Raw genomic sequence first — 24990 nt, 5'->3', positions numbered from 1 at the left:
TACTCATTGTGCAGCAAGGCCTCTCTGTGAACTGAACCAACATTTGTCAAGCAAAACTACGTGTCTCCTACTCACCAGACTCATTCCCTGTCATGATGGAGATTGCACTGATTTGACACATCTGACAAACTAAGACATCCCTTTTACCCTCAGGTGCTTTGCCTGAGCTCCATAGCTTGGGAAACTTCAAACAGGAGTCCTTACAACCATTGCAAAGCCTGCAATGCAACTGGTTCCACATTTGCCTCCCATCCTTCCTGGTGGGCCAGCTCCAGCCTGTGGAGGTGTTTTGCTGGGCTGGTGAAGGCCCCTCACAGCTCAGCTGATGACAGGAGGTGGTGATGGATGTGCAGTGCAGCTCTGGGAATGAGTAATCCAATTATAACTCGGAAACAGCAGCTGGCGGCTCTCCACAGTCATCTCCTGCCACTACTCACTACGTTTCTCTCCCTGAAGTTCCTCTAGAAGGCTCAAGCAAAGAGGAGGCTGGCTCAGCTCTAAATCAACTTGCCTGTTTGCTGCCACTTGATGCACTGCAAATCTTTGCTGGTGCTGACATCCATGCTCTCCCAAACTCCTACAGTTTTTAAGAACAGTTGAACCAACAAGTGCTGGGAGAGCACTCAGCCTGTGAAGCCACCCTGGCTGTGTTTCAATGCCTTCTGGAAAGATCCTAATGCAATACAGACATTCATTATATGTTTGCAATTGCAGCTAAGCGCTGAATTCACTTGAGCTTGTCTGTAATGAGCGCTCCCCACAATACCACACATGAAATACAGGCAAAGAGACAGGCATATTGCTTTCAGCTTTACATGGGGAGGAAGGTGGATGTCTAGCAGCAAAAAGAACTCAGTAGATACAAGGATATTGCCTCCCAGCTCTGCTAATCACTGTCCATGCCTTAAAGCCAGGTAAAAATTGTTCAGACACTCCAGTTCTGAAGCGAGTTCCTGAGATACAACCAGAACAACCGTGAGGTTGGAGCTGGACTGAGTTCAGTAAAAGTCACAGATGTTCAGATCTACTAAAAAATGTCAAGAAATGAGATTTACCCTGATCACTTGCTTTTAGGGCTGGAGAGTGACAGACCAGAGATGCTTTACTATGGACTCAAGGCTGTGAGTCCAAGACTTGCTTCCATGGCCAGTCAGCAATTTGAATACGGCAACAGAAAGGAGATCAAAAATAATGTGAGAGCAGCTAGAGAAGCTGCCATCTGTCCAACAGCTCATGACAGCTTAGTCGTGCCTTTTGAAGTCAGTGGTGTCATTGCTGGGAAGGTGTAAAAAAAAAAAAAGGAAGGTTTTGGGTCAATGACTTAAATACTTAATAAAGACTGTTGCAAACTCATGCCACATTCTTTGATTGCTGAGGGAATAATTCCCAGGTATTTCAAAGCTTAATTATTCAAAAAACTTTTCAGTCAATTAGAACTGTTGCATATGTATCAATAATAAAGAAACACAAAAATTATAGTGATAATGCAACTTAAATATCAGTTGATTCAATTACTGGGCTCAGCCCTAAAGTTCAGGTGAAAGAAGAGCTCACAAGCAGTGTACCACCTCTACCACTTATCAAAGTAGACCAATACCCTAAACCAACAAAGCTACTTTCATCCAAAACATTCTGAATGTGTCTTCATATTTCAAACTCATTTATTACTTTATTTTCTATGTATGGCTCATAGTTTGTGAGATCTATACAAAACCACATAAAAGGGAAAAGGAAAAGGGAGGGGTGCTATAATAAATTCTGCATTACCTGAGAAGATAGGTGTCTTCTCATGCCAACTCCCCTTGGTGTCAAACTGCAAGAAGGGATTATATGCAGTTATAATTTCATCGATTCTGAGCTGAGTTTTGAATCTTGGGTGGTGACACAGTGCTTACAATTGTGGGTTGCCTGAACATTAAAAATGTGGTTAAGTTACAATAAAGTTACAGTAATGGCCATGACAAAGAATGTCTGTAGCAACCACAAATGAGCACTCCTCAATCTTCACCCTGTGTGTCTGTTATGTGTTTAACCACTACAGGCATTACAGATCACAAGTAATTCTCACACAGCATCTGCGAGGCTTGCAGAAGCTCGGAGGAAGAGAGCACAGCTCTGCTCAACTTTGACAAATTACAATCAATTCAATGTTACAGACTGCCCATGTCTTCAAGGGCAAGACGATGTTGGGGGGCACTTTCACTCTTCATAGCCAGCTGAGCCAAGAGCTTCCTGAAGGCTACCCCAAAAATCTGTCTCCCTATTTCATCGGGACCAAAAAACCCCAACTCTGCAGCACCTGTGAGCAGATGTTATTCCATCCTCCCTTTCAACAGCTGCTGGACACCTCTGAGCACAGTCTGCAGCAGCAGGACCAGCGTGATGCATCACTGTGTCCCCAGCTGGTAGCAGGTCAGCAGTGTGCTGCAGATCTTCGTCTCCTTCCTGCTCCTTTTCAAACCCCATGGTGTCAGCTGAGTTGAACCAGTTTTCTGGATGCCTTCTGACTTCCCTAATGCTTCAGCAAACAGCACTAAGAGCGTGAAAGGGCTCAGTGCACATCTTTGAAGGAACCTAGGCATGACAAAAACTTCTTGGCTGTTGCTGCTGTGTCAGAGATGTATTTGCCCTTGTTTTCCCCTTGTTTTTAAAGCTGCTCTGCAGTGTTTTACTGCATTTGATGGGGAACTTTAAAAGGCTCCATACAGCAATGCTTTTTCTCACCCTGACTCTTCAGCTATGGTAGAAATTGGAAAAACGGTGCCTTGGACAGCTTCTGACTCTGCCCTCAAGGCTGCTTCTTATTCACTCCTGTGGTTCAGATTTCTTTGTAAACATGTCTATACATGGTTTTCTATGACCCACAGGGAGGAAAATCCCTAAGGATGGGCTTTGGGGCAAGGACAGTGAATTCTCCATTATATGTAATATAGCCCCAAATCCCACATTTTCTGTCAGCCAAAGTAGAAATAACGTGCTGTCCAATACAAGGAAATCGGGGCAACAAGAATCAGCTCTCTTTAAACCAGATCATATCAGACCTCCTGTATAAAATTGTTGGAAGTCCTTCCTTTTGCTCACCAAATGACTTCAGCAGGTGCATATCTTTCCTAGAAAAGAGATCCAATCTCTTTCTCAGTGATAGAAAGTCCACCATGACCCCTGGAAAACTAAAGATTAAAACTTAAGAAACCCACTGTATTTAGGTTGAGTTATATGGATGCAAATTGCTGACAGTTTTGAGCTGCAGGTCAAAAGAGAAAAAAATTTGAGGCAGAACATTTCTGGTTTGATTTCTGAGTCAGGAAATCCTTGCTGTAATTAAAGTCTCCCAGGTAAGGCACACTTCCCCCCATGCTCTCATCCAGACCACATCCAGGTGTTTGAAGAGGTTCTACTTTCCTCTTCAGAGAAACACGGTGGCCTCTAGCAATGGCTAATTACCACTCTGCTGATTGACAAAGTGCCAAAGAGTGAGCACTGCTACCTCCATAACCGATAATTACATTTTTGTCAGGCTGCCAAGGTCCTCACACACACCTGCACGCTGCCCACAAGGTTGTTAGGAAGAGATTTATAATAATTAATTGTAACATTCCTATCGTGCATCTCCCCACCCGCTTCCAGCAGCGACACGTAAATCCAGCGATGAGCATGTCTAATTTCCTCTCCTTGTTAACCTCAGAGTAAAGCCAGTTAAGAACACCTTCTGTTTGCATCCTTTGAAGCCTTGATTCATTTTTTTTCCTGACATCTTAATTTAATTCTAGGTGAGGAATCACACTTTTTTCTCTTCTTCTTCTATTTTACCCTGGTTATTTGTTTGCGCCTTCCTGACTAGTCTAGACAGCCCTACCGCTTATGATTTTCCTGAGATGGATGCTTTCCAAACAGTACAGCTCTCCTCCCATAGAACATGGGCCAAGCTTCACAAAACCAAACCTCTTCCCACGGATCACCATTTCCCTGGCTAGCAATTGACTTCCAGAACTGAAGGGGTGGGAACTAAAGACTAAAACCAAGATATTCATCGCCTCCAGGATCCTCCCCAATTTCCAGAGGCATCTACTGTTCATGTAGCATCCCATCAAGCTGCATCCCTTATTTCTACCCCCCTCCCTACTTCGTGCTCACCCCTGGAACCTCCCAACCTGCTAACACTGATGAGCCCTTGTTGCAGTGCTCCTCTTGTTGGTCTTCATGCTGCGCTTTTTTTGGGAAAGCAGAAAGCCCCATTGAAATTTTCCTTCTCCCTGATTTAATTCTAATCTGTTTTGCATTTTATTCTTTCTTTTTCTTTTTTTTTTTTCCGCACCATGTTCTGTTTTTACATCCTTCTCAGTTTTCACTTTCTCTCACAGGTTGCTGGCACTATTGACATTCATCTGCATTTAATCTTCTTGGGGTTAAGTCTTACACAGAAATATTTGCTTTCCCTGTTGGCACTTCCAGTAGTCTAGGCAAAACTTTGAAATTTCCCTGTGGCAATAGCAGTGGGAGGTCCCAGACAGCCAGGGAAGGGGCTTTACTCCCTTTTTTCTCAAGGACTTGTGTTGCAGAGTGTTAGTGGTAGCTGATTCCTATCCAGGATAGGGGAGAAACAACCTTCTTTGAGTCTCAGACATTAAGATTTTTAGTAATTTTTAGTCCTGTCCTGTGAGAGGGTTTCGGATAAAGGTCTACACTATCACGAAGGCCGTGGAGGGAGAAAATAGAGACTGACAACATCTTCTAGAAGAAGAATTGGGAGTATCAGATAATAAAGTAGGAAACAGGTTGAAGGCAATCAAAAAGTTGTGATTCTCAAGAGAAGGCTGGACTGCTTTATGGGAGATAAATTGACTGGATGTCACTGAATACATAGAAAAAATAAATATACAGAAATTACTTCACCACAGAGACTCCTTCACCTGAAAACACTGGAGACTGGGAGAGCATCAGCTAGAACCCTCTTCCTATACTCTTTCATGGATATGTGACTTAGGTATCTCTTGGTATACTGTGGGTCTTAGGGTGGGGACAGGGGAGAATGCTGACAGTCTTTTACTTTACTTCCTCAGAAACTCACCACTTTGCACCAATTCAGGACTTCTGACACTAAAGCACGTAACAAAAGGACTCCTATACCCCACTCTGCTGTTGGCTGAAGCACTTTAGAATGTTGTATGCAATGAAATTCAATCTTTCCTCGCGTTTTGAGATCAATACTGAAGTAGACAAGCACCTTAACTCCATTCAACTAATACTTAAATACATCCAACCAAAAAGCCAATCCAAAGCAGGAATATTTATCATAAAATGCATAGAAAAAATATATTCAGAGTCCCATTTACAGTGTATACTTGAAGTCCAAATAGAAAAAGCCCTAAAATCAATGTTGAAGTAATTCAAAGAGCCCTATGACAGTTCCAGTAATGTTGACTGGATTAGAAAGATTATTCCAGTTGTTCTGCAAGCTTTGGAGTTTAAGGCTTTCTGTGTTAGAGACAATGTTCCCTTTTGGTTGAGTATTGATAACATATGTGTACTCTCTTTTTTTATTTTTCTTTTCCTAACACTATTTTTTAAAAATAGTTTTTAATTTCATTTACACATTTTGCACCATTTCCTAAATCAGTCTGTGATTGAGCCCAGGCATTAAAAAAAAGGGGGGGACAGGGGTTTCAGAATTTTGAAACACAAGGAATTGCTTTAAAGCAATTTAGAAGATTGGATTTAAATCCACAAAACAAAACTCTACATCCTTCATGCATTCAGCAAATTTTATCCAAAAGGCTTTATAAGCTAGAAGATAAAGACTCCAAAATGCATCATAAGTTCCAGCCAAATTCAAGCCACCTGCTCCATACAGCAACTGATACAGAAGGAGGACTCCAGGCATGCTGCAATGCTTGATTCAAGCTCTGGACTTTTCCTCAGCCACTGAATCTAAGCTGGAACTGCTATATCCAGAAAAAGAAGCCAATGAGACAGAGCCATAGTCATGGTCAAGGTGTTGTGGCATAAATGGCCCAGGCCCACATCAGTCCCTTTTAGACACAAATAAGTTTCTACGTGGCCAAAGCCAGACCACAATGTGAGCTTAAATGACCTCTGTTTCTGCAATTAATATATTGTCTTTGCCTTGAAGGCAAGAAGAATCTGAAACCAGTTACTTGCAGGGCTACACTCAGCACTGGGTGCAACATTAGGAGATCTTTTCACTCCCATATTGTGCTGGGCAAGGATTGCCAAATCACTGTGCTGCTCTACAGAAGTCAGGAATACCAACTGCAGATGATATTGTGTGAAAAGAAAAGGAAAAGGAAAAGGAATAAAAGAAAAAGGAAAAGAAAAAGAAAAAAGAAAAAGGAAAAGAAAAAGGAAAAGAAAAAGAAAAAAGAAAAAGAAAAAGAAAAAGAATAGAAAAAGAAAAAAAGAAAAAGAAAAAGAAAAAATAGAAAAAGAAAAAGAGAAAAGGAAAAGGAAAAGGAATAAAAGAAAAAGAAAAAGAAAAAGAGAAGAAGAAAAAGAAAGAAAAAGAGAAAAAGAAAAAGAAAAAGAAAAAGAAAAAGAAAAATAGAAAAAGAGAAAAAGAAAAAGAAAAAGAAAAAATAGAAAAAGAGAAAAAGAAAAAGAAAAAGAAAAAGAAAAAGATAGAAAAAGAAAAAGAGAAAAAGAAAAAGAACAAGAAAAAAGAAAAAGAAAAAGAAAAAGAAAAAGAAAAAGAAAAAGAAAAACAAAAACAAAAACAAAAACAAAAACAAAACCAAAAAGAAATAGAAAAAGAAAAAAAGAAAAAGAGAAAAAGAAAAAGAAAATATTTCCTAGGACCTGGGAAAGAGGAAGGATACTGCCTCTGATATATATCGAGAGGAAACATTAACACTTCCACAGCCACGTTCCCAGCTCGATAGCTGTGGGGTTGAGGCCACCCCAGGACGCTGCCAGTGTGTATGTTAATGTTTAAAGATACATGTGGGCTTAGGAGCAGGTTAAAGTACACAATTAGCCCTGGGCAAGCCTGAGATTTCTCCATTTCAAAACATAGGAAATGCTGTAAATACCATAGCAAATGCAATTACCAGAGCGTGATAAACACCACTTCGTTAGCAGGGACCACAGGAGGCTTCTCCTGTTTCAGACATTTCTGACAATGAGCAGGAACCAGAGGTCGATCCTGAAGTCCGGACACAGAACAGGCAGGCAAAAGCCTCAGGGATGCCTTGAGTCTGGGATTTTGTTTTTAGCCCTTCTTTGGCCTGATGCTTTGATGGAAGGAGTCTGCTCCTTCACATCCTCAACATCTGTAATGTGTTTCTTGAGCAATGACTGTAAGGATGCGATGCGTTCCAGTGGCTCCCGAGTGCCACTGACTTGGAAGCACCAGGACATTTCCCATCAGTAGTTCAGCTGCTTTCAGACATGGATTAAATATATGAGGATTGTGTCACTGGATGTGGTTTCAAGCCACTTTTGTTACAGAGGGCAAGATTTGAGCACAAAGTATTATTTTCAGGACACATTTAGTTGAGGATTCTACACCTTTGGGAAAAGAAGCAAGAATCACATTTGTTCCTCTGCCTTTTGCAACCAAGACTTAAGAAAACACAGGCTCAGTTAGGATTTTGAGGGACAGATCGTGAAGTGTTCACTCAATTCAAACAAAATGTGTCTGAGCCTAAAACACATAAAAGTAAAAAACTCCAATCATTGATGGTAGTAAAAATGCTTTCCTGGGGTCTTCTTAAAACTCTTTGTTTCCAATCCTTAGAGGCTTTTCACAGCATCAGCACTCATGTCCAGCATAGCTGTAGCTGTCTGAAGGGCACAGAGAACTTGGAAGAGATTTTCAGAAGAATTCACCTCCAGGTTGTCTTTTTTAATCCATCTGGTGGAGGTGGGCTTTGGATGCTACCTGGTACCTCCTGGAGCTACTCAGCCACAGCATGGGGGACACAGACCCTCTCCAGAGACAGCAAGTCACTACTGCCAGCACAGACATCCAGTTTGAAGAATAACAGGACAGGAACAGGGTGCTCTGAAACCCTATATAGCCCCTCCCACAGCCATGTCACGAGCCATGCAATGGATCTTTCTCCGGAGGCAGGCAGCAAAAGAGGAATGTCTTCTGACCCACCTCAATCTCCCAGCTTGACCCAAGCCTTGTAAATAATGGAGATTTCACCACATTAGTTGGCCACACATTTTGGTGGATTGTTTCTTCATTTCCTATTTCCATGAGTTATTTTAATTTTCTCTCACTTATGTGGTTATTTTTTCTTTACTTACAGATGACTCTCCTGCAGAGGTACTTACAGACCAACTTTCTTTCCCACAGATAATCTGTGTACACAGAGATTCTCACTTAAGACAACTTTTGTAGAGCATGAATAAACTCTCTCCCAGCCAACTCAGACCTCAGAGCTCTTTTAAGAGATGAGCAGGTATCTGGCCGAGGTGTTCTATGATTACTGTGACTAAGCCCCTTCCTCATTATTGCTCATATTCCACACCCCAGGATGTTGCTTTTAAGGTGGAAAACAGCTTCCTCACTCTGCAACAAAATGGAGCATTTTGAGTGGATGTGGCTGCTGTGTTTTTGCTTCAAAGGCTCTGAAATAGGATTTCTTTCTCCATGTAAGGGAAATTAGGACTTAAAGCATCTGAATTTCTATTCCTATCCTGAGCCATTGTAAGTACACACTGTTCCTCCACTTTGACTTTCCTTCCTTTCTCTCCCCAACCACCATCCAGTTAAGAAATTAAATAGTTTTCCACAATAAAAAATCTAATAAGCAACATCCAGAAGAACATATTTGTGTTTGTACCCTGTTTAAAGGCTCTGGAAATACAAAAAGAAAGCCAAACAAACAATTATGCTCTGAAACTGGTGTACAGCAAACACAAATGAAAGCAACAAACTCATTGCATTTTGAGGAAATGGAGAGGATGCCAGTCACCATTCACCTGAAGAAGGAAGCCAGACTTCATACCACCAACATGCTCTGTTTGAATGAACAACCAAACCCCAGCTGCTCATGTGTCACCTATCTGAAGAAAACTCCCTACTCAAAGTACAGCACTACCTGCGCAATAAGGCTGGAAGTCACAGGATGGGAAGGGCACAGAATTTCAACAAATAAGTTTACAGGTAAAAAAATAACTCAATAATCGGCTGTTTCTAATTCCAGAGGGTATAAATCCAGGATCAAAAATAACTGTCTCCACTGGACTGGGATACAGAGCCCAACATACCTGCCTTGCTTTTACCTTCTGCAGAATGGAAATAGTTCTGCTGCCCCTGCATAGTGAAGAAGATGGGTCAGTTTGAGGATAACAGCCATGTAAACAGCAGCTTGCATTTTAGTCCCCCATATCTCAATATAAAACATTGCACCAACATTCCCCCTTGCAATAGCTACTGGTTCCTTACTGATCTAGGAAATGCAAAAATACTGCAGAACAAGTCCATGAAGTGCTTTCAGGTCTCAGGAAATATTTTTTTCCTTGCTTGCTCAAAAGTTTTTTTGGGCAGAAATTCAGACCTGGCTTTTTAGTCATATTATTTTCCTTTTGTATTTTACAGTGTCATGGAAACTTGTTTCTCCCTTGGTGTATTTTTCCCTGCTGTCATTCCTTTCACAGATAACTCGACTAACAGTTGCATCAGCCTTCTTCCAAAAATAAGTTGACAGACTGGAGCAGCAAAAGGAGGGAGTCACTGCATCAGCTGCCAGAGGCACCTGCAATGATTTCAGCAGCAGTCAGCTGCAATTGGTCCACCAAAACCCTATGTTCCCTGTCCCTCGAAACCAGGCACTTTGGTTTGTCACTTCACATTAGCTGCTGCAAGGGGCTGAGTGCTGCCAGGGCCAGGGGCCAAGCCAAGCCTGGCACAACACGGCTGCTCCTGGCCGAGCACAACAGGGCAAGGACACTTCTCCAGGGGAATTTGGAAAGGTCCTTGGCTGGCAGAGGCAAGACCGGCTTTAAAAGGCTCTGTCTGCAGCTTCCATTAGGGACTCAAACTCCTGCTGCCTCAGAGCCAACTTGGCTTGTCATTTGTGAAAATAAACATCAAAATGCATGGGTTGGGAGAAAATATGTCCCAAATTAAAAGATCTCATCTCCCTATAAGCCACAATAGCTGATCTGGTTACAGGCAGCATCACAGGTGTCCTGCCTGCCAGCTGCCAGCTGGATTTTGGTGGCTGTTGATTTTAATAAATGTTTTTGCTCCATCTTTTTTTGTGTATATCTCGCAGGTGGGTCAGGAGAAAGAGAGAAATTGAAAGAAAATACTTTCCCTGGATTCAAGGTCAACTGAAGCCAGCAACTAAGCCAAAGGACAAGTTTGCCCGCAGTGACTGTAGAAGCAGCTTGTGCATCAAGGAGAGATCCTGGTCCAGGACTCCTGATCCACGTGAGTCATCCTTTCCACCTGCTGACCAACACAAAGTATGGATTTGCACACGAGAACCACCCAACACACCTACAGACTCACAGATTTACAGAAGGGTGTGGTGGCTTCCAAAATTGGGTTGAACAACACACAATTTGGGTACCTCCCACATTCATTTTGGCAGTTCTTGTCCCAGAAAACTTGCCTGACACTCACTCTGAATGTATTCCCCAAAAGAGTTGGCCTAAAACAAGGTCTAGGAAAATCCAAACAGGTGAAGAGCCATGTGCAGCCAGCTCTGGTGTTTCTTTCCCCCTCCTGCTCCCAACCCAACCAAAAGTACTGGAATAGTCCCAGTGTGTTTCTGTGAGCAGGATGCCAGGACTCATATTTGAGGATCTTTCAGTGGCTCCCGGGCAAAGTCCATACTTCCACTCTCTGAGACTGAAACCTCCTGGGGCAAGTATGACTCGTAAGCATGAATGGATTCAAAAATACCCATGATCTGCTTCTTTGGACTGTACATTCTGTTTTGCCTTGGGTTAGTAAGATGGTACATCCACCTTAAGAACACCGACCTCAACTCTTCTCCTTGGAGGCCATGTCCCAGGTATCTGGGGAGCACCTTGAGTACACAAACTTGTGTGGAGGAAGGGGATTCGGCTTTGGACACAAGCTCTTTCAAGCACACATTGCCCTTCAGTACTCAATTTCACAGCCCAGATCCCCACCAGCCCTTTCCCTACACCTCTCCCTTCACCCTTCGCAGTCTACGTGTGGTGGGATGTCCCTTCTCACTTTCCCACTCTGGGGAGGCCGTGAACAGGAGGGAAGGAAAGCAGAGGCATCACTCACACACAGGGAAGGAGACAATGGACTGAAGTCAGCCTCCTCATGTCTTCTTGTTGCCACTTTTCCCATGACAGTGTCATCTCCAGAGGGGATGGATGAGAGGTCCACCTCTCCCCACAATGCTGCAATTCCCAGCTCATTTTCACGTGTGGGTGCTCAGGGTGGGCTTCAAACTTCCCACTGGCCTCCCATGAGGGAGCCATCACCCCTCTCAGCTTCTGTGCTAGCATAGAGGGAACGTGGCCAGCTCGATGAAAGTCCCACCTCTCCTACCTACACAGTGCCTTTTCCCTTGGCTAAGAGGCTTCCAAAGGTCAGGGGCTCCCAAAAAATTCTTCATCCAGCTAAGAAAGCACTGCAACAGGCTTTGTGCCTGGCAGCACCACTGCAAGACTTTCAACCATGTCTGGGCTGGAAAGCCCAAGGGTATGGCATCCCTGAAGACAGTCTTGGATCCGAAACAGAGCAGCGACAACAGGATCCCTTCAGCCCCACCTTTGCATCTCTCAACATGCAGAGCTCAGCCTGCAACTATCAACTGCCTCTGTGGCCACCAGTCAGATGAAGAACCCAAAAGGTGTCCTGGGCCTGGGGTCTGTTCACCACCAAGTTCAAGTACAGCAGCAGACAGCCCTGTGCCACAAAATATGGAATGATTTAGTGCTTTTGGCAGACCTTCATTAAAGTGTGACTCTGGATAATTAAAAGCAGCCTGGAGCCATGTGGCTCTCCATTCCCTGCCAATTCCTGGAAGGATTGCTGCTTCACCCTTCGAGGAGGCAGCAGTACATACACACACACACACACATACCCCTGGTTGTCTTGGCATTTCCTTGCTCGGAGGGCTGGAAACCGGATATTTTTAAGGATATTATGTACTTGGATGTGTCTGAGACACATTCAGAGAGAGCTGTGCTCTGGAATAATCTGCATTGCTTGATAGGCAGCAAGATGGTCCAGACATGTTCACCAGGAGCTGTGGCACTCTTTGGGCTCCTCTGTTGGTAGCAGGAGGGTGCTAAGTGGGATCCTCACCTTGGCACCTCCCCACCAGCATGGCTGCCATGGGGGACAAGAGTTCAGATGGATGGGGAAAAGCCATTTCACACTGACTGTTCACAAATGATACCAAATCCAAAGCTTCCACATTACATCAGGTCATCTCTCCTGCATTGTATATAAAAATCAGCCTACCTACCCACAACAGAAATAACGTGCCTCTAAGAAGCAACCGAAAACCAGAGATATCTCCCCATTTTTCTCCTGGGAAGCACTGTTCAGAACACCTTCTGGGTGTTATGAATATTATAAAGACCATATCAATGGAAACTTCCTGTGGATAAAGCTATCATGTATTCCTTTGTGATCTTTTATTCTGTATTTTATCAGCCTGAGTGCATGTGGAAAGATAGAAAACTGATCGGGATATGCCAATCAGAACTCTAAGAGTCCCCTACCACAGCCTGGGTGGGAAGATTCGGAAGAGTCAATGCCATTTCTGTGCCAAAAGACTCATGGGGATGTTACCCAAATGTGTCAATAGTCTCGTGGTCTTCCCTTGTCCCACACACTTGTCAGCAGTTCTTCATTTCATCTGATATTGCTTACATGTACTCAAATTAAACCCAGATCATAGGGAGGGGGTACACCCTGGGTGGGTTTCTGGGAGGAAAACAAAAGCGCTGTAAATCACTATGAAAACAACCCAGAAGTGATGGCATTTGCTATCATGCTATTAGGTTCATGGAGAAACAACTCCACTAACCAATGGCAGGGCAAGAAACCACATGTAAAAGATTTTCAAACCTCTAGATATTGGACCTCACTTCAATTCTATTTTGAGGTCTTTCTGTACTGCCCTTGCCATGTAGCACTGTTTTGAACTGACATTATTTTGTATTTCCCTAGTGCCTTAAGACCAGAGAAGGGAGGATCCCTAATGCAGCTCATGCCACAAGCAAACACCAAAAATCAGTACATGGGAAATAAAGAGAACTGTCTCCACCAAGCCAGGCTGCTACCTGCTCTTTTTCAGACCGGTTCTTCTCCTAAAACTGCTGGCTCTGAACTCCATGACCAGCATTTTCCAGTCTTGAAATTCATCTCCCAGCACTCAGAGCAGAGAGAGAACTCTGAAAGAGCAGACATTCTTAACTTTGAGAAAAAAATAGTGCTTTTTCATTTTAATTTTGTGGATAACATGGACAACACAATTACCAACTTATTCTTCTCAGTGGCCAGGGTTTGCATGACTCACAGAGCAGAGTCGCTTTTGGCATCAGCAATGTCCATCTCAGCCACCACAGGAAGACCTCTGGCCCGTGCATCCAAGGTAGCTCAGGATCTCTCTGGACATGATACTATTTAATCACTTCCAAAATCAGGGTGGTCTGAAAAATTATGGGGACTTTCCCAACTTGCCTTCTTCCTTCCCCCTCTCCAGGGGCATGTTGCCTGGGAGATGGATTAAGAGAAGTCCCCACAGCAAACATCATGTGAACAAGCCCTTCTCTGGTAGGCAAAGAGATCAGGGATTTACCCAACCCAGTGGCTCCCAGTCCATGCACACAGGAGCTGCTAAAATACAAATAATTCTGAAGCCATTTCCTCTACTTCCACAGAGGAAGAATATAATTTAATTTAATTTTTGCTTTGCACAATAATGGCAAAGCCATTTATGCAATTACATTGCTTTTCTTATGCTGTTCCCTTTTCAGCTGCTCCAAAGTCTTCCAGGTGTCCCAGTCAGGTCATTAGGTTGTTACAGCAGCCATGGTGCCACCAGAGAAGAAGATCCAAACCCAAAGATGCTAAACAGATACTTGTAGACTGCCAGGCTAACCCACTAATTACCTTGGTTTTTATTTAGGACACTGACTACTCTCATAAAAGCTCTATTATTACCCAGATAAAGCTCTGGAGGTACCTCAGACGGCAAGTCCATTCATCTAAATAAATTGAGGTAACAGTATGGTTGTGTCCCTGCTGCTTGAGAGGAGAAGAGTCAATGCAGAGAGAGAGGCTTAATAAAAGGTATAGTCTCCCCCTGCAATCTTGCCGAGCCTAATTGAAGTTACTGGACTCCTTAATTTCCATGGACTTTATCTCAGTGCTCTCAGTGTTGCTCACGATTGTGTTGACACCTTGATATTATTCCCTTATTGTGATGCATGTGGGGTCATTTTGCAACTCTCCTGCATACATAAAAAGAGAGGCCAAAAGAGCACATTTCCTTACCAATCTGTTGACAGAACCAGGAGTTAAAGCCCCTCTGAATAATAACTACAAGTGCTGCCAGAAATTTCTACTGTCCTTATTGACACCAGACCTTGAGTCACTTCTCATGTAATCCCTTGTGTGCAACAAGGTCTTCTTTATGAGATCACACAACCCTGCAGAAGGCCAGGAGGAGAAATTACAGCCCCTAGATTTGCACTAAAATGGTAAGACTTTGCACGGGGGCTAGATTTCAACCCCCAATGTGCTGCATCACCCCTTGGTTCTAGAAGCAACCTTGTGGAAACCACTGCAACAATGAGCTGGGGTAAAGCAAGAGGTCTGCAAACATCATTAAGGGGTTGAGAGAAAAGTCAAGATGAAGCCACATTAGTATTTGCCTCTGCAAATGTGGAGGCAAAAATGCAAGTGCCTAAAGAAACAACAGCAGGAGCTATTGTTGCTCTCTGACATGGCCAGAACAAGCATCTAAGTGAATTTATGAGATTGTGGGGTTATGGGAAGACTACGGAAAGCAGCATTTGGCTCTTAGCCCAGACTGCAAGGGGCTTAAAAATGCAGCTGGAATTCGCTTACAGCAAGAGCAGCAGGCCCAGGATGAGGAAAGTATTATATTCAACGAGATGTGCCTTGGGTCTGACCTCTTTTCATCACATGCCATGGTGCTTTCTGAAAATTAAAAGCATTTTCCCATGATGGAAAAGGCAGGTGGCACATCCCAGTGCATCAAAAAGTTCCTGCACATCTCTTTGCTCTCTTTTGCATCATCAGACACATTTGCTGGAAGGAGGAAAAGGTGCTGTCAGGGTTTTCCTCGTTTCACCCCTTGGGCAGCCCAGACAAGGCTGCCTGCATGCAAGGAGAACTGCAGACAGAAGACACCAAGCAGGAGGACAACATGCCAGTGGTCACTTTTGGGTCACCTGCTCTGTGGCCAGCTCAGGCATACCCTGCAGAAGGGACCTCTTGCTGGGAGCAGTATTACATGAAGCAAAGACATTCATCCATCATGGGGTTTTCTCACATTCTGGCTGAGCATCCCAGAGCTGCAAACACAAGTTATCCATTGCAACTGCATGTGCTCCCAGTGCCAAAACCTCCCTTAAAGTGTCCACCCCAGAAGTATATCAAGAGCAGGATTCAAAAGTCTTTCAGAGTATGGGATTCAGCTGTAAACAGAAAACTTCATCATTCGTTTATTCCAAACCTCCTCTGGCCTGCTGCTTTTTAAGGTGCCCCTGCATACAGCTGTTCCAACACCTGGAAGCAGGACCCTACCTACAAACTCCTGGAATGAGACCTACATCCCAGCTGCCTTCTGCTCTGAACACCTCAACATTTCCACCTCTCCTCTCTGACTGCACAAAACATCCATGATGTATTTTAAGTAACAGTTTATGTCAGTACAGAGGCTAGTGAGACCCCTGACTCCTCACTACAGTGTGAGACAACCCTTCCCTCCCTGTCCACGCTCTCCACAATTTGACACCATCACAGAAACCCCCTTTGGATGTACCTAGCTCCCAAAGAGGTTTTTCTCAAAAACTTCAAGAATAATGCCCTGAGTTATGTTCACTTTCTGTGCCATGAAGCTGGCATACACCACAGATTTCAGCTTAGGAGCCAGCATGGGGCAGCTTGGCCAAGCACATTTGGAAATGGTAATTGCTCACACTGTGATGGGATGCGAGCAGACACGGTGGCAACTGGAAAAGCCACCACTGCATGTAACAAGGCAGAGAGAGGAGGGAAACACAAAAGACAGCTGTACCTGGGAAGAGCTGAGAAACAAATTCCTAATATTGCAGAAGCCAGAAATGTCATCCCCTTCCCAGGCTGGGGCACACAGGCGTCGGGAGCCGGCGCTCGGCTGGGCAAACACAGATGCAGGAGCTGAATGGGAGCACAGTCAGCCCAAACTATTTTTAACTGGTGCAAAGGAAGCTTTTACTTTTCATTATGAAGGCGAGACAAAGTGTCCATCAGTTGTGCTGAATTTGTTCACTGGATGGGTGGGTGTTGAAGCATGTAAAACCCCCGGCCCCTGTCTGTGGGACCAGCAGCTCTAATCCCCCCCAGTCTGCTCGCAGCTGCACGGGTCAAAGAGTGCAACAGCTGAAATGAGCTTTTGATACATATACTGAGGGTCGTCCCAACTTACCCTGCGAGTTTGTGCCTGGTGATTTCCATTAAAGCTGACTGGTGAGATTCACCGCTGGCATAAATGAGCACCAGCCCATCAAGATCCCCTACATTTAGCTCAGCAGGACTAAATAAACAGTGCAGAGGCATCACAAGCAGACACAGGCAGTTGGATCTGGTGGTCCCCCCAACACCACTTTGCTCCCCTGGACAAAAATCTGTGGATTTGGCAGCACCAGTACCTTTACTTGCCAAGTATGTTGCTTGGGGCACTGGGGAACAGGGGAGCTGGGAGGGAGGAGGCAGGGCTGAGACCAGGGCTCTCCACCTCCCCTTTCTTGCCCAGACAGGGTTACAGCTCTGTGATTTAATTGTAAGATGATTAATGTCCTCTTAAACATCAATTCCTGCTGCTGTCCCCACACATATATTTGAACAGCACCGTTCCACACTCCCTCCCCAAAATATCAGCAGGAAGAAAACCCTTGCTCACAGGGCATCCCAAGGAGAAGAGCTGTGTCACGGGCCAGATGGCCACAAAGCAGCTCAAACTTTGTATGCTGGCATTTGGCCAGGTGGCAAAAGGAAAAGGCTCAGCCTTTTGAATTCCCTCCATCCATCTCCCAAACAAGCCACTCATGCATCTGCTGTCATACATAAACATCATGCCTTGGGTGAATCCACAGAAGACACAAGTGATGACACCTGTCCTGTCCATCCTGACCTAGAGAGGTGCTTAAAATGTTCTCAGCTACCAGAGGAAACCACCAGCCTCACAAAACAAGGTTTGGCACTAAACCAGCTGTCCAAGATTCCCTTTTTCAAAAGTATGTGCACATCCAGGACATGCACACATATAACAGGAGGTTGCTCCTCTCTCCCAAATAAGTATTTATTAAAATCCTGCATTTATTACACACACTAATCCATAAAGGGGCTTAATCCCGTAAAGGGGCTCAGAAGACACCAACAGAGGGTATCTTTGGACTTTCCATACTTCCTTAAGGGAGGATCCCCTACATGGTGAATTACGTTCTGTGGCCTCCCATGAAAGGAGAAAGAGACATTTTTGTCTTGTTCAGAACTAAGTGCTGGCATGGTGCAGACAAATCCTGCCCTCATTGCTCACATGAAATGTGCCCTCAAGAGTCTAGTTTTCCCCAGCTGCTACAAAGGCAGCTTAGGGCAATTAGTTCAGTAGATGTTTATGCTGTTATGTGGAGTCAGGCAAGAATAATCCCTTACAGTCTGTCATGGTCCAGGCACTGCTCTTGCTACATGAGATGAACACAGAAGTACAAAAGCAAAGCTCTGCTCCTGAACATTTCAGCCAAAGTTAAAAAATGAGGTCTAGGGATAGCAAATCCAGGAACCATCGGGATGGAGGAGGACAGGATCACAAGCAATACTATTTTCAACCTATTGCTTATGAACAAGTTGATAGCAAGCTTTGCTCAGGTCCATGGGAAGCTAAAGAGCTAACACAGAGGTCAGCTTTGAAAACAGTTTAATATCTCCTCACCAATGTGCTACTTTGCTAGTGATACCACCCAAGGAACAGGAAAATCAGAGACCTGCTGCTCTGCATTCATATACATATGTTCACAAAGAACATGGGAATGCCTATGCCCATTTAGAAAACAAGCACTGGAGACCAAATAAAACCCTTACCCGGTTGTCCTCTTGAATCTCCCAGTCACTGGAGAAGCTCAACACATGCTGTGCCTGTGAGCAGTTTGAAAACTGGAAAAGGCTGGCAAACATCCTTCTGTTCTCCTGGGTATCAGGGAAAATCGCCTCCTGGAAGTTGACTCCATGTGGCAGGAGGATGTAGTTCTCATCCATTCTGGAACACAGATTGCATAGGCAGCCCACTGTGACAATGAACAGCACTTTTTCTCCTGCAGAACTCCCCTGTCATACTTCAGCCTGGCTCAACAAAAAAGTCACACAGACTTTTAGCTGGCAAGTGGCTCTCAGCTCTCCTGGCACTTAAGTCACCAAAATGACAATGTCCACCACGGGGACTGGATCAGGCAGCAGCAGTAAGGATCTAACAGGCTCCTACCACCCTACAGACACCCATGAAATGAAATTCCATGAAGGAGGCAAATCTGTACTTTGGACCACAGTTTCTACTGAATTTGCATCATTTTGCCCTTGAGCCCAGAGTTTAAGTACTCCTTCAAACATAAACAACTTGTGTCAATAGAATGTGTTTAAAGATGTAGCTACAGACTAAGCCCTAGACAGCATCAAAATGAGTTTTGTTATGCACGCTGTGTAAGAATATAGCAAGTATTTCAAAACAAGCCACTGAGTAGTATTTCGCAAATGCTCTTGAATTGAAAGGTCACAGTGATGGCTCTGTTCCCATATTGTGGTTTATTTTCTTATTCTTTCGATGAGCCCAAAGTCAGGGTTTGGCTGGGACTCGGGAGAGTCGATGGAAAGCTATCGGGTGAATATTTGGGGATGGGTTTTAAACTCCCGTCCCAAACTTCGGCAAACAGGCGCTGGCCTCTCTCCAGCTCTGTGACCGTCCCGCCGTAAAAAACAAAAGCAGCAGCACCCACGAGCTACTCAACAGCAGCTCCCCGTGCATCTGCTGGGCGACAGTGCTGGAATACGATGGAGTCTGGTGTTTCGGGTTTTTCTTTCTCTGTGAGACTGGGTGGAAGCGCAAAGGAGAAGGCGCTGCGGGGAGAGCGACAGCGGGACGGAGAGAACCCTCCGGGCAGGGGCGGGCGCGCATCCCCCGCCCGCGGAGATGCCCCGGAGCCGGGGGACGCGACATCCTAACCCCTCCCCGGCTCCCCCTACCCCAGGACTCACCGGAGGAAGAAGAAATAAGCGTAGCCCTGCATGACGGTGTGCGAATGGCAGGAGAAGTAGCCGAGGCCGGTGAGGTTGAGGCGGGAGCCGGCGGGCACCTCCAGCATGCTGCCCCACGCCTGGTCGCACAGCAGCTCGATCTCGGCCGAGTAAAAGAGGTCCCCTGCTCCCTGCTGGGGGCCGCCGGGGGGGCCCCTCTGCCAGGGCAGGTAGTTGTAGGCGCCGTAGGGGTCGGGGTGCAGCGCCAGCACCCGCGCGTACACGATGATCGCGGCCAGCTCGGCCCGGCAGCCCTCGCTGAGCGGCCGCCACTCTGCCGGCAGCTGGCAGCCCCCCCCGCCGCCCGCCCGGCCCCCCAGCACCAGCAGCAGCCCCAGCACCGGCACCGGCACCGGCACCGGCACCGGCAGCATCGCGGGCGGCTCCGGGCCGGGCGGGCAGGGGAGGGCCGGGGGTCAGGGAGGGTTGAGCGGGGGGCAGGACGGCCCGGAGGCGCTGAGGCTGCCCCGGAGGCTGCGGGGGACTGGGGGTGGCGGACAGCGCAGGGAGGCAGCGAGGCGGAGATGAGAAGGGGTGGGGGTGCAAAGGGGCGGGAGGGAGGAGTGGAGGGTGCCAGGGGCAGATGCCCGGAGAGCTGAGAGCCAAGCAGGCAGGGGTGCGAAGGGGTGAAGATGCAGAGGGTCTAGGGGCAGGGGGTGTACGGGGGCAGAGATGCGAGGAGCAGAGATGCAAGGGGGAGGGATGGGAAAAGGCAGGGATGCAAATGGGAGGGATGTAAGTGAGAGAGGTGCAAAGGGGGAGGTGAAAAGGGAGGGCTACAAAGGGGAGGGATGCAAAGGCAGAGTTGTAAAGAGGAGGAATGCAAAGGGAAAAGGTGGACAGGACGGAGACTACAAAGAGGGAAGACGTGAAAGAGCAGACATGGGAAAGGCAAGCACACTCCGGAGTGAGGACAGCTGCTGACAGGCACTCCCTGGACCTGGGGTGGGCACCGGTGGCACCCAGGGCTTTGGAAGGTGAAGGTGTGGCTCGTAGGGTGTTGGAAGTGCAAGGGTCCCAGGGGAGCAGGGGGCTGTGCACAGCTCCCCTAGGAGAGAAAATCCTGGGAAACTTAAGATGTGTTTGTGTACAAATTTGTAACCCTGGTCATCCACTTCTTCCACTTCAAATTAAGCTGGAGAAAAACTTGGAAGTGGAGGAGAGCAGCTCTTCCTAGCAGCCCGCAATCATTTTCCAAAATACATCTGGTGAGCAAGGTAAAAGTAAAAAACCAGGTCTCAATATATTTAGACTCACCACTGCTTCATCCTAGAACAGTCTGATGCAGCTTAGGACTTCTCCAGCTTTTTGGCAGATGGCTCAAAGACTGACCCTCTCCCCGCATACAAACTGCAGTGGAGCTTCTCCCAAGGATCCCTGGGGGTCTTGCACCACTCACAGCCTCCAACAGCCTCTTTCTATTTCAGTATTCTCCTTTTCCCACATCTGATCTCACTTGGGATAATAGTCAGGAATGGGCATGGGATGCTTAAAATCTTTTGGAGCTTTTTCTTTATATTAATACCATGGAGACACAGTCCCAGTTAAATCTCTCCCTAGCTGTAAAGGTTACTCAAAGTCTGACAGCATGTCCTAGCTGGTTCCTTTAATCTCACCCTCCATCTGCCTCTCCAGTCCTCTGCAAGGACTAGGAGATCTTGGAAGCAGAAGGTGCCTCTTTGTTTCATGTTCATGCTGTGCCTGGTATAGGAGAGTGCTTGTGCAGGACTGGGGTTCAAAATAATGTGCAAAATAATGAATCATCTGTTAAATAATGCTGAGTCAACTTCATAATAGTGAGACAAAATATCTTCAGTGACAAGTGTCTTCATCTGGAATAGTTTCATCAGACTCAGCTGTGTGCTGAAGAGTTTAAAAAAGGAATATTCATATTTCATGATGGCATGATTCTATAATACATTTCATCGAAGTTTTATAGAAGAACAGCAAAGTTGCTTCCTGCTAAAAGAGAAAAATATTTTGATTTTTTTTCCTAACAAACATTTCAGAATGACAGATAGAGTTTTTCTAAATTTTTTCCCTCTGTTTCTCAAAGATCAACAAATTGCTTCCAACTTTCAGGAAAAAAGGTTAAGACAATTCTGAATTTTTTAAAGAAAATATCCCCAAGAAATCCCAAAAGACCAACCAGCTCAGTATTTCTTTCATGTTAACCATTAGGAAAAACTGCTTTTTGCTGTGGAACCTGAAGGGATAAAACTGTGGTAGAGGTTTCATAGCCTCTTTCAGTAGGTTTTAGATACATAAATTAAAAAAAAATAAAGAGTAAAACAAAGAATTGAGGCTGATGTTGACTTCAGATAAAGCTGAGGCAGTTTTGGAGGCATTTTGTGCAATTCATTGTAAATGGAGGCTTTGATATGAACCTCAGATTTCTATTGAGAAATGGTATCTTGAGATGCTGGCAAAGAATAAAGAGAGAAGTGCTGCAAGTGATGGGAGAGATTTACAGCTCATCCAAGGTGGTCTCTCCATGTCTCTCCAAGCAGTATTACTGGTGTCAGAGCCTGGCAGCTTCACCCACATGAATCTAGTGTTCAGTGTGGGCAACAACATGCATGCGTTTTATTACTTCAGTGCCACAACTCAGAGGCAGAGCCCCAAGAAGCTGATGAGAAGTTTGTAACCATAGGTTGGTTGGTTTTGTCCTAGGAACCAAATTCTCAGCTTGTGTGACATGCAATTGCTACCTCCTCTGTGTATACATCCAAGATTGATATCTTCTGGGTAGAAAAGCCTCATATTTAACCTTCATCTGTGTTTACTGTGTGCTGCAAGTAAATAATGGTCAACTGTCCTCAAACCACTTTGGAAATATCTGATCTAAGCTGTGATCTGTTCTGCTGTTCCTCACATTTCATTTAGCCACAACATAACATAACATAACATAACATAACATAACATAACATAACATAACATAATTTAGCTGGGAGGGAGGACAGGGTGAGAAAGGACAGGCAGCTCACAAGCAAAATATGGATGTCTTTCCTTAATACTACTATTAATAGCCTAAACTGCTTATATTTGATTAGAGTGCTTGAATCAGTCAGCTAGCTCAGAAAACACCAATTTACTGGCATACACTGGTGTTGGCTGATGGTCTCCAAATTGCTTTTTGGTGAGTGTGGATGCAAATAATTAATGTTCTGTGTAATTTCTCTGTCATTCTGCAGAGTGGTCATGTCAGCATTTTGGGGATAAAGCAGGTGTCCATGGAGCTGACTTCAGAAGTGAATGAGCTGAAAGTGGGTCTTAGCCATAATTCTGGGGCAGACACAGTAGGAGTGTAAGTCTGCACATAAAAATACCTCTCACTTGGAAGTGCCTGATTTCCTTGTTCTCTTCCATTCATGTTTGCAGGTGCTGTGCCCACTGTCACTTTAAGGGCTTGGGGTGGCTCATCTTGTCCTGCGCCCTCTGTGAGATGTCCCCATCTGAGACCTCTCCCTGTCAAGAGTCTCTCTGGAGATTTGTCAGTGTGTAGCCTTTCCTTCCCATCCCAACAAGCTGATCCCTTTGCTCTTTCAGTTCATTAGCAACTCTCGGATATTTTGGCTAAGAGTTCAAACCACCTACATTCAGTGATGTGATTTTGTTCTTAAATTTCTCTGCAGAGAAGCATCATCAATTTTCTTCTCTCTTCCTTCATTTCTGAGGTAGTGAAAAGTAACAGGAGCATCTGAATCCATTCCAGGAGTCCTTTCTCTTCCAGCTCAAGATAACAAGGAATTAGTGACATGAAGTAAGGATACAAAGCCCTCCCTGGAGACCACATCCTTCAGATCTGTGTTTGGTGTTTCTCTGCAGGGATCCACTGGCTGATCTGAGACGTTCTTCAGTGCAGTGTGAATACTTTTGTACTGTGAACTCAGCTTGGGTCTGACAAGTGCTGTAGCCAAAACCAGCTAATCAGAGGAGCACCAATAGAGCCAATTACTGCTCAGGCTGCACTTTCAGCCACTCATGCATGTGCCACAGTCATTCACTCACTTCCTCTGCTTAGTCTTGTAGACTTTGAGACAGGCTCATGATTTTCCCAGGCAGGACCTCTTCCTTTTCTTTCACACATTTTTACAGGCATTTAAACCAAAGGTTTCTCCCTCTGGGGTATGTCATTTTCTTTGCTGTTTCTGTGGCAATGCAGGTGATTTAAACCTTTTAATAAAACATTTCTCTGCTCTGTCTCTTTTTGCCTTTAAAGAATTGACTGAGTTGAGCGTTAGTCCAGGTATCAAACAGGAGAGCACGGTGCTCAGTCTGGCTGCCTTTCTGATGGGTGTAGGTGATCAGAAACCTCAGCCCAGCTGTCTTTTATTTATATATCTGCAGTGATTCCTTTGTAGTCCAGGGTACAAAATATCAAACCCAGATTTCTTTCCCTCTGCCCACCCCTCTTTAAAATGGGTGACATACAAAGATGAGTATTTGTCTGTGCTAGTGTCCCCACAGGAGGAGATGTTTTTGTTAGCTTCTCTTATCTGTGCTTCTCTAATATGAGTCATTCTTCTCATAGTTTGACACTTGGTCCATTGTATTTAACTATTTTTGTACCAATACTGGGCTGGGTGATTCCTATTAAAAAAAAAATCACATTCCCTTGCCATAGTTCTTCATGTTTTTTCTTTTGAAGAATAATCACAACCATGAAGAAACTGGACCTGTCTTTGGGCATCATTGAGCTGGGAATACAATGTTGCCTCAAAGAGTTTGGAAAGATTTACTTTATGCATAGCAGTAAAAAGACTTCCTGTAATATCTATCAGAATTCGAATGGAAAAGTGAGTAGAAGGATCAAGCAGTTGGTATAGATTGAGATCTTTGCCTATAACTTCCCTGTATCTTTCTGCCCTGTCTTGTCCCCTCTGTCCTTTACCCTTTCCCCTGTCCATCTCCACAGAATCACAGAATGGGTTAGGTTGGAAGGGACATTAAAGGTTCCCGAGTTCCAACCCCCCCTGTCGTGGGCAGGGATACCTTACTCTAGACCAGGTTGCTCAAAGTCCCATCCAACCTGCTGTTGAACACTCCCAGGCATCCACAAGTTCTCTGTGCAACCTGTTCCAGTGCATCATCACCTCCCAGTCCTAATATCTAAAATAAACCTACTCTTAGTCAGAAACCAATCCCCCTTCTCCATTCTGCCCTCACCGTAGTCACTGAGTCCTGCTCTCCTTTCCCTCTGCCCTGATCTCTGACAGACCTCACCAATTCAAATGCAGTTTCCTTTGGATCTAGACTGTCCTGTTAGCTGTGTTCTCCTACTGAAACTCCCATCTCAGCCTGGCTCCCTGACATCTGGTGACATCTGGTCCTCATCTCAGACCCGTTGTGTCTGAAGGGGAACTGTTTTTCTCTTATCCATCACTTGGACTTGCAACCTGGATGACATCCTCACTTTAGACTTCCCTCTCTATTCTCAAGGTTGCTGGCACTTCCCCTGTAGCTTCTCCCAGAGGTTCTCTCTTTCCTGCCATTCACAC

General features: G+C 45.1%; 1 protein-coding gene across 1 annotated transcript in view; it reads right to left on the bottom strand.

The window, feature by feature from the left end:
* The window catches only part of CCDC3 (coiled-coil domain containing 3), a 34954-nt gene extending 15091 nt beyond the window's left edge, over positions 1 to 19863 (bottom strand). Inside the window, exons 1-2 of the mRNA XM_048301893.1 lie at positions 19451 to 19863; positions 18287 to 18461 (exon numbers count right to left, since the gene is read on the bottom strand). Coding sequence (XP_048157850.1) covers positions 18287 to 18461; positions 19451 to 19863 — 588 coding nt within the window. The remainder of the gene's footprint in view (positions 1 to 18286; positions 18462 to 19450) is intronic.
* Positions 19864 to 24990: the final 5127 nt, after the last annotated feature.

Source organism: Corvus hawaiiensis, chromosome 4, assembly GCF_020740725.1.
Source record: "Corvus hawaiiensis isolate bCorHaw1 chromosome 4, bCorHaw1.pri.cur, whole genome shotgun sequence".
In the NCBI taxonomy this organism is placed as follows: domain Eukaryota; kingdom Metazoa; phylum Chordata; class Aves; order Passeriformes; family Corvidae; genus Corvus; species Corvus hawaiiensis.
The sequence above is the reverse complement of the archived record's forward strand: the minus strand, read 5'-3'. Positions and strand labels throughout refer to the sequence as shown.